Source organism: Clupea harengus, chromosome 8 (genome assembly GCF_900700415.2).
Source record: "Clupea harengus chromosome 8, Ch_v2.0.2, whole genome shotgun sequence".
NCBI lineage: Eukaryota > Metazoa > Chordata > Actinopteri > Clupeiformes > Clupeidae > Clupea > Clupea harengus.
The window spans coordinates 30407054-30417991 of NC_045159.1; the positions used below are offsets into that span (position 1 = coordinate 30407054).

General features: G+C 39.9%; 1 protein-coding gene across 1 annotated transcript in view; it reads right to left on the minus strand.

The window, feature by feature from the left end:
- Positions 1–5937, minus strand: part of LOC105905528 (glutamate receptor 4-like) — a 66196-nt gene extending 60259 nt beyond the window's left edge. Inside the window, exons 1-2 of the mRNA XM_031572699.2 lie at positions 5340–5937; positions 4412–4570 (exon numbers count right to left, since the gene is read on the minus strand). Of these exons, the coding sequence (XP_031428559.1) occupies positions 4412–4570; positions 5340–5427 (247 nt within the window). The 5' untranslated portion in view covers positions 5428–5937. The remainder of the gene's footprint in view (positions 1–4411; positions 4571–5339) is intronic.
- Positions 5938–10938: the final 5001 nt, after the last annotated feature.

Sequence of the window (10938 nt, forward strand, 5' to 3'; positions counted from 1 at the left end):
TCTTTCTTTCTTTTTTTTTTATTTGTATCCCGGGTCTGTTGTTGGTCACAGTGAAAACCGGGGACATTTCCGGGGACAGCTCCAGCCGGGGACAGGCCACCAAAAACGGGGACTGTCCCCTGAAACCGGGGACGTCTGGTCACCTTAGCCTAGGCCTATATGTTGATAACTATACAAACGTGTTAGGTGATTCATGAATTTATAGTAGGCTACCATAGTGTATAGTATAATAGACCTAGCCTAATATATGTAAATCTGTATAATATAACTATAGCCATTATTTCAATGCAATGTCCTACAACAACATTAAAGCAGCAATAAGGAGTTCTGTTCCAAAACTAGCAAGCTAACTTTCCTAAAAGGTACGCAAAAACCTTGCAAACACCATCAACAGCCCAGTTGACACTGATAGAAGCTTGCCAACACACAAACTTTTTGGCGTTACCATGAGATGGGACTGAGGTTGATGACTTTGGGCATCTGAAAAAACTCTCCTGAGACAGAGATGACACCGTTGAGGTTACAGCCTACGTTACACTTCTTCATAATTTACATTGGCAGGGATGATTATGATGCGAGTCGACAACTTTCCTAACACAGCCAAACATCAAGCAAGCGCAACACAAGACATAGCAAGACAGTTAATAAGTTATCGCTGACAAGTTCAACAGAAAGAAGGCCAGCTCAGTATCTCAGTATCTCTTTCAGCTCTTGCCAACGAGTAAAAGCCTTGTTGAGACTGACTCTTGTTCTGTCTCTTCCTCGCTTCCTTTAACGTCCTCCCATTTGACTCATTCATGTCTAATAAATGATATTACTTTGACATTGACCATGCTTACATAATGCAGGAAAAATGATTTATGCATGTGATAAATGATAGGTCTGCATCTCTACTGAGTGTAGTAACGGTCATGAGAGGTATCTGTTCTCCGTGTATGCTATAAGCACAGCACAGCTGTGAGACTGAATCAGATAGATTAAGCAACTGATCAACACTTCCCCAAATCAGATTGGTTCATTTCAGCCTAGTCAGATAGCTCTACAATTGATGGGATAATATGCAAGATTGAGTACAGTATTAACGCAGTAAAAACTCTTAAAAAGGTAATTTGTCAATGTTTTCACAAATCAGTATGGGTCTGTAACAGGTGAGTTTATAACATCTGATGTGGGCTTTCCACAAATCAGATGGGTGAATTTGAAGCAATTCTAATAGGCTAGACAGTTTATCGGTTACGTAGAGCACTTTAGCCGATCCCTTCTCATAAAAAGGTGATATGTGAATATACCAGGGATGGGCAGTATTTCCGATCAAGTACTGTATGTAAAAGATGTATTTGAAATACAAAACAGTATTTTGTAATGCTTATTTGATGTGCCTGAGAATGAATGATGGGAGAGAACGGAGCAGGACCCAGCACAGAACCACAGAGGTGGACTATAAAAAGTTATAGTCTGAATGCAACATGGAAATGTATTGTAACAGTGACATCTTCTGGCCACTTGTTGGGGCGGAAAAAAACGTTGAAGCTGACGTGGGTCAGAAGTAGCTTTTCAAATGGCATCAAACTGAAATATACCCGTAAATGTGTCTAGGTATACAGCGAGAATACCTTATCCCAATAATGTAACATGACTCTCTGGCAATATTTTCTCAAAATCGTGTCGTCATGATATCAACATTTTTATGACTATACTATTATTTAACACTATACACAAGTTTTTGTTGGTCTGCTATTAACCAACAGAACATACACTCAGTTGACAGTTTATTAGGTACACATAGCAAAAAGGAATGCAGTCTAATGCAACAGTACTGCAATATATCATCCTTCATGATTGCTATAATGTTCAATTTATGTTGGAACAGTTTAAGAAAAATCATTTTGGAGAATGTCATTTGTGGTGCACAAAGGTGTTTCTGTTATTTAGTCTAGCCTCACGAATTGAAATGGGGTGGCCAAAATAATAGAAACACCTGTAAGTAGGCCTACAACGCAATACAATTCAACAGCAACATAAACTGCAGACTCCAAAATGAACACACAGTTGAAACAACAGCTCTGTAAATTAGTTTAAACAAATACTGAATATTATAAGCTTTGTGAGGCTAAGATTTAATGCAGATCTGGTGCATTAGTTCTAGCTCAGTGTTCCTTGGCAGCCGATAAATTGGCAACCGAGTGTAAGATAACGTTGAGTAAGATAACGTTGAGTAAGATAACAAGTGTAAGATAACGTTGAGTAAGATAACTAGTGTTAGATAACGTTGAGTAAGATAACGTTGAGTAAGATAAAAAGTGTTAGATAACGTTGAGTAAGATAACGTTGAGTAAGATAAAAAGTGTTAGATAACAAGTGTTAGATAACGTTGAGTAAGATAACGTTGAGTAAGATAAAAAGTGTTAGATAACAAGTGTAAGATAACGTTGAGTAAGATAACTAGTGTTAGATAACGTTGAGTAAGATAACTAGTGTTAGATAACGTTGAGTAAGATAACTAGTGTAAGATAACAAGTGTAAGATAACGTAGGGGGTTCAGGCCCGGGGCTCTGTAAAGGACCTTGAGACAATTGTATTGTTCTGGCGCTATAAAAATACAGTTTTAAGGGTTACCGGCACTCTTGCCTGGAAGAAGGATGTACTGAGGTTATGCCTCTATCAGCTTGAAGTGTTATTATAGTGTTTATATATAGTTATAGGTGTAAAAGAAAGACATTATTTCACCCTATAGCATTTTATTTATCTAAACGGATCTTTTAAAAACAGCACGTTATGGAGAAGCTTCAGTAATGTTATCCAAACTCTAATTTGAATTAGGTCTAGGCTACTTTGTGTGTAGGCTAAGTCTCTAGAAATTGCAGACAACACTGACCTAGATAGAAGGCATTGGCTATCATTCCACAGCTTTTCAAATCCGCTATAGAATATACAGTATATATATATATATATATATATATATATATATATATATATGTGTATATATATATCCTGTAGGCAACACAATTGCCTGTTTCATTAAAGGTTAAAGCAGGCATATTTCATGACAGAACATCAACCGTTATCAGTGTTTTAAGCACCAAATTAGCATAACACCACAATTAAACAAGTTTGTTCATTATTAAGCGATATGCCTCTCAAAATGCCTCTCTGGATTGTTTAGCAAACATGGCCACCACTTCCGGATGTGGCTAGCCTTTGCTGTAGGCCTACGTAATGACACTGGCTCCCATAGAGCAACCCCTTACAACTCATCCATTTGACTGATTCAAATCCTGAATTTGGAGCCCAAAAATCTGCTTAGAGGTACCCAAATGAATCCGTTCCCGATGGCTAAACTGTTCAACCTATCGAACATCTCTTCCCTACATAAAATCAAATCACCCGTGACTTCATGTACCCCCAAATCTGACATCAATCCAATAAACTGTGTAGGAGCACTTTAGTCGAAATCAAAGACAATTGCCGTGAAATATGTCAGCTTAACTAAGTGCCAGCAAGATGTGTTCGAATTTCAGCATATTTAATGCGTAGAGAAAAAAAATATGGTTCGCTACTGATCATCAAAACAATACACATGAAACTACCTTTTTTGTATCAGACACCCAAACAAGACATCGGTCTGCCCTTGAAGGCCCCAGTGGTTTTGAGCCTCGTACCAGACAACATGACATTGCCCCAGTAATGAAATGAAGTGAATGCAATACCATTGTTAGAGCCCACAATGCCCATCTATCAGGGACCAATGTGTTCATATAAGGCACAAACATGAGTCTCAAAATACAGTTACGAAGGTTAAATGGTTTCAAATCTGTAATCTGTTCAAAAATCTGTAGATAACATTACTGAAATTCTATATCTGATAGGCTTTTGCACAAGTAGCAGAGTATTTATATGAAGCTTACCCTACAAATGAAACAGGAACCAGTAAAGGCACATGTGTGTACATTCATGTAGAGGCACTGCAGTATTTCACAGCTAAAAGTGCCACCCTATGACAATGTGACTAAATCTGTGTCACTGAAAAGCCTCAGGTCTCAAGCCACACAGACATGAGCACAGGATCAGGGGGATGGTCCACAATGATGCAGTGAATCACTATTACATTCTCAACCTCACAGGCACATGGAAATATGCAACCATGGAAATACAACTAGCTGTTAGAACACTTTTAACCTTATAAGGATTAACCTTAAACCATAAAATGTATTTAAAAAAAAAAAAAAAACTCTGCATATGGTAAACATTGGTCGGCCTAATAAATGTGTGTGTGTGTGTGTGTGTGTGTGTGTGTGTGTCCGAAGTGAATTTCATCAATACGCTGACATCTACACAACGTCACACAATTCCCAAACCCAAGACAACGTGTTCGACGTGTCATGCTGTGACGAGCGCTCGAAGCTTTACTTACAGGCATTGGTAACGGCGAAGCTGTTGGCTGTCTCAATATTGTCCACGTGTGGCACGAGATTAAAAGGAGCCTCAGATGCGTTAGGACTGGTATTGTGCAGGAAAATAGCTAAACGAAATGCAGTGTATTCCTGATCGGTGTTTCTGATGAACAACCCGCCTGCAGAGAGAGAGGGGAGAAAGCTGTCACAAATGAAATGGATCAAAACCTAAGCCCATGCAGAACTACACTGATACAGAAAATGCCGTTTGGAAAATTTTCTTTACAAAAAGTAAAGGGATTGCGACTGTAGTAAAGCAACCAGCATAAGAGATGAGAGAATTGCAAGATTTTCAGTCGAATGTGTCCACAAAGGTATGCATAACAGGCCTATGTCATAAACTGAGCGAACAAAATACACCAGTCCCAGTGGTTGCTAAAAATGGATGGTTCCTGTGTAATGTGAAAATTAAGCATATTTAACTGCAATCGTGTATCAGGTTTATCACAGTGCTTGATTCAGTTCCTTTGGAATAATGCACTTTCCGCATAGTGAACGCGCAAAATCTGAAGGACAACCACAATGTTTACGGCGTATGAACCCGAAAAACATCAGATAAGCACTAAACTTTCAACAGATACCGCCTTGGTATCCTTTACAGAAGCAAAACATCCCGTCACTTTGAACAGAAACCTACGGACTACGGGAAATGGGACTCAAAAATAGGATCTCATTACAGTAACCTTCACGTTACCTTGTGTTCATTAACCATTCGAACAATTCTCGTTTTATAGAGAAAACCACCGCGTTAAGCTCCTGGCAGACATGGTTACACTTTGATTATTTTAAGGTTAAATATGAAACGGGGGAGACAGAACGCGCGTCTTTACAATATAACAGTAATGAGCTTTAAACGGGGCTTTATCGCTTTTGATTCGTGTTACTCACCAATCTGAACGCTGCTTGGAAAAGGGCCCATTGTGAGTCCGCAAATGCCAGAAAATATCACTAAAATGTGGTTGTACAAAATCCTCATTTTGATTAATTAAAACTATGAAGAGACATTGAGGAAACTGACAATTGGGGAGGGGATGGAGGAAAAAAAAACTAGCCTATGCATTAGCAGTACATCCTTGATATTTTCTTCCCTATGGATTTCCCCCCGCAATGCCATGAGCTTCGTTCAACTCTGCCCAGCGGTAGACATACCACATGCAGAGATGTGGGATGAGAGTCGATGGGAAAAAAAAAAAAAAAAAAGAATCGATTCTCAGGGCTTAGGCATAGAGAATCAGGAGTCGAGTGAGCATCCACATGAACTGACAGAACATTTGAATCACACCCTTTGAAACATACGAACTGTATGCAGCTGTTTGGATTGTTCATTCATTTTGTGCAAATTAAGTGGGAACATTTTGGGAATGGGGATTAAAGCTACAGTAGGGAACTCTTATAAAAATGGTCATATTTGCTAAAACTGTCACTATCCTGACCGTAGTACATAAAACAGATAATCTGTGGGGAAAAAATAAGTCTCTTCCACCCAGTGCTCTTAAAATAAACAACCACCAATAATGATGTACACAACAAAGACAAGTAAACAGATGAAGACGAATGAAGAAAACTGTAAAGAAAGAATAAGACCGAGCCAGGGATACAAATAAAAAGGGTAAACCACAAAAGTCCGTGGGCAGCAAAGGAGATAAGGACGAAAGTGTTTGGAAGCCAAGCTTAAATGTTCAGTGAAAGGACAACACAGGGACAGGAAACCAGGCACTTGATAGTTTGTAGTTGATGGTGTAGCAGTTAGCATAATGAGCTTTAATCTAGCTCTTCAGCCCAATGCAACCCCAGGAGACAAATGAAGTTGAAGGGCCTGAAAAAGTGATGCCATGGTTGCTGTATTTCTGTTAGACCGGTAATTATCTGGTTTGTTTGGAGGGGCATTTGTTATTTTCCTGAACTATGTAGCCAACGTAGCTTACCACTTATATGTACCTTATGTGTATTGTCCCAGCACTAACGCTAGTAGACTGTAGACACCTACATTGTATGTAATCTACCTGTGTATATGTTCGCAGGTTGGGAGCAAATGTCATTTGATCTTATGTTAGTCTTACATTGGCTTTGAACAGGAGATTTTACAAATGTGGTGATGTAGCTTATTTGTATGTTTTTGTAGTTGTGAGAATGAGACATGAAGTATTTGTCCTCTTTTACCCGGACATGTCCTCTTTTCGAGACCTAAAAAATGCGTCCGGCAGGGATTGTCTGGGTTTTTGCCTCATTGGATATTTGTGTTTCTCTGGGTCTTTCACAAACTAGGTTTTACGCCCTTACAAGTTTTGGAAAGGGTATCTCCCTTACGTTCCACCTTCTTGCGCGAGCTCTGATTGCAGAGAGAACTGTCGTCGCGTCGTCGCAGGGGAGGTGTCGAGAACGTCGTCGCGGGGGAGGGGGCGGGGTCATCTGTGAGCTATACACTACCCCCCCCCCCCCCCCCGCAACAAGGTGTCCTCTTTTTACAAACTCAAATCTGGTCACCCTATGTAATACAGCATTACAATTTGTCAAAGCAACAATATGGCACCTATTCATATTCATGTTTTTTATGGGCTACTACTTTTGGTATCATCTTTAAATTGATTGTAATGGTTTATGGTTGCGTGAAGGACAGGTAAATACTCATGTGGTTCGTATTGGCTATCCAGGGGTATGTGTGAAAATCGCCACATCTTCAACAATGACCAAAAAATGCCAGTTAGCATGTTAGCAAGCTGTGATCAGTGCCATCTGGGCTGTTGGTGGTTTTGCTATTATTGTTTTTAGATAGATAGTTCGTAGTGGGGTCCATCTCTCCCTTATAAGATGATCTGATGCGGATCTAAAAACATGGGCTACAATAGGATTCAGGGACAATACATTTTAATATGGAACGGTTCAGTACGATTGCTTCAAAGACCTGTCAACCAAGTATTTTTGTCATTTTACGGCACAGGAAATAAAATGGTAGACAAATGTAGCCTATAATTTCAGATTTGCATGTGAATGTGTTTATTACTTTTCTCAATAGACACAGTTAGACAACAAAAACCTTACTGTATGAACAAACATTTTGACATTATGAATATAAACTGGAGTCTGTCTCACACCCATGCCCAGGTGCCTCATTTTGGCAGTTAATTAGGGGGAGAAATATGACAAATTATTATAAAAGTCACATAGGTCTTAGCCCCTTCAACCCTTGCAATTCACAGACAAAACCCATCTAACACTGAAAACAAAATGAATATGAATATCTAATGACAACTGTGGAGGCTATCCTATTAGCCTCAGTGTGGACGGCAAAGTGTTCCCAACTCGTAGCAAATAATCCTTAGTCCAGGCATGAACTCTCTTTGGGTGGTGTTCCCGTTTATTATAAAGGTATAAATTTGTGCATAAAATTGGTCCTTTCACCCAGTGCTGTTTGCCTATTAACAAGAGGCTGTCGGTGAAGTGGGTTTCAGAGCGACGGTAAGAACCGTGTGTTCCCCGCCATCCACACCTTTCCCTAATTGAGTAATCACACCTGTAGATATACCCAATTTCCCGTGACGTGCCACACCCAGTGCAATACTCCCCCAAGTGGCTAAAATAAGTAACACTAAAATAAAGCTAACTAAAAGGTGGATAGAAATGGCTCCTACAACAACTATAGATTACTGTCCCCCTTCTACATGAGGCATGAGAAGCTCCCCAACGTTATTTCCTGTTTGATAGAGTTGCTGCTACCTGTCTCTGTACTTAAGTATCCTAGTCACTGCTCCTAGTTGGCTTCCAGTGTGTGCCATGGCTTCTCATGCTAGCTGTCTGCTGCCTGGCATATAATGTTTAGCTACTCCCCAACCTCCTTCAGCGGTCATAATACTTGTAACAAATGTAGGCTACTGGCAGTCTGGAAGCAAGGATAACTATACTTGAATTGCGTCTCCTCAATGCAGACTATATTAGCTTGTTAGCTCTAACTAGTGAAACCTAAGCAGTGGATGCAGTTGCATTAACCAGTGAAACCCAGCCAGTAGATGTAGTTACATTAGCCAATGCTACTTAGCCTATAAGCAAACCTGCGGTAACACAGCTGCCTAAATTTCAAGACAAAAGCGAGGATTTGGTTGAAACAAAACAATGTCCGTGACACACTCTCCATTTCTAACGATCCTCCCCCATTAGTAACAGTGGTGCTGATGATAAAGGTCTGTGAATTAACCCACTTCTACAGCCATTGATTACAACAGAATTCATGACACCACTACCAGCCACACTTGCCTCAGCTCTTACTCCTGGCACTGAAAGTGGCGTAAGCACATCCCTAACTCATATGTGTGCTTCGCTCAACCCTTGACACTGTTGCACCAATGAAAAAGAGAATAAGAAAACAGAAAAGACTCGACACATGATACATTTACCAGACTCGTGCACTTAAACAAATTACTCAGAAACAAATTATTCATTACCCACCTAAGTTCAGGTATTCCACCTAGGATAGTCCAAGTCCAAGGATAGTCTTGTAAGCTTTAAAAAAAAAAAAACAGACTTTCTAATAAGTAGCAAAGCAATTTACTTTCTTTCTACTTCAAAACAATATCGAAAAACACTTTCAATCTGGCTTCAGAGCCCATCACAACCCAATCAGTTCTGAAAGTTCTAATTGCATCTGATCATGGGTGCACTTCAATATGCTTCAATACTAGTTCTTTTAGACCTTAGTGCTGTTTCCAATACTATAGATCGTCATATTATACTACAGAGACTTGAACATCATGTTGGCATCAAAAGCTGTGCCCTATCCTTGTTTAGGTCTCACCTTTCTGATCGTCATCAATTTGTTCATGTCCATAATGAGTCATCCAATCACACCAGAGTAAGTTATGCTGTTCCCCAAGGCTCTGTCCTTGGACCCCTGATCTTCTCCTTGTATATGCTACCATTAGGTGTGTGTGTGTGTGTGTGTGTGTGTGTATGTGTGTGTGTGTGTGTGTGTGTGTACAGCATGTGCTTGGACCCTTGCTCTTCTCCTTGTACATGATACACTTAGGTGCCGTCACAAGGAAGCATTAACTTCCATTGCTATGCTGATGACACCCAACTTTACCTATCCATGAAACCTGATGAAATTGTACATCTACCCAAAATAAAAGCCTGCCTACAAGATGTAAAATCTTGGATGGCTAAGATAAAACTTTGGTTATGCTTGTAGGCCCTAAACAATTGAGAATGACACTATCTAGCCATTTACAAACACTCAATGGCATCCCATTAACAACGACACTAGTATCAAAAATATTGGTGTAATTATCAACCTAGACCTCCTACTTGACACACACAAAACAGATCTCAAAGACATCATTTCTTCATTTACGCAATATTGCCTAAATCAGAAAAGTTCTATCCCTTCAAAATGCAGAAAAGCGAATCCACGCTTTTATCACGTTGCGCCTAGATTAATGCAATGCTCTCCTGTCCTGATGTAGCTACAACTCAATAAAGAGCTTCCAGCTAATACAGTACACTGCTGCTCACACACTCACTAGAACTAAAAAAAAATGAACATAATCTCACCTGTACTTGCCTCTCTGCAATGGCTCCCTGTCCAAAGTAGAATTGATTTCAAAGTGCTCCTTCTAACATACAAAGCCCTAAATGACTTAACTCCAAATTACCTCAAGGAATTAGTTGTTCCCTATCGCCTACTTTGTTCCCAGAGTGCAGGTCTCCTTGTGATTCCAAGAATATCCAAAAGCACAATAACAGACAGAGCCTTCAGCTTTTGAATGCATTGGCCTGCAGTACATATTTAAAATAGCAATCTACTACAGAACCACCTACTTTCAAATCTATGTAGCGATAAAATGTTCAGTGATGTCATCATTTCACTTGAAAGTGGAGGCAGAGAATGTCTTTTATTAGCACGGCGATAAAACTGGCCATCACAGGAAAGGACTCGGTGTGGTTTAATATGAAATATATAATAATATAATAGTAATAGTAATAAAATATATAATATAATATATGAAATAGCGCTGAAAGACCAAAAAGTGTCCCAGGTCAGATCCAGAGAGGTGCATCTCCAAAAAATGATCCAGAGCACAGGCAGAGGATCAGAAACAGTGAGGACAGACGAGCAACATTACAACATCTTCAGGCAGAAGTCAAAACCGGTAAGCAGGCTTGGTAACAGCACAGGATCTCCAGAGGCAGAGGCAGAAGTCAAAACAGACAGAATTGATCAGAATCCAATGCTGATGAATAGCTAGGTCCTTTTGAAGCCCTAGAGCTTCTTTAATAACCTCTACCCCATTCAGCCCAGATCTAAGCAAGATTACTGTTAAAGCAATGGCACTACGAGACGAGACACAAGCACTAACACCCTGATTTGGGGAGCGTTGCCTGTACAAGGCACTGATTGGTCAATAAAAACATCTCTCAACTCTTTTGAAACATGGCGATATCCTTCTATAGCATCCTACAGAATGTATATGGCCGGTCTCCCTACTCCCCTGGGTCA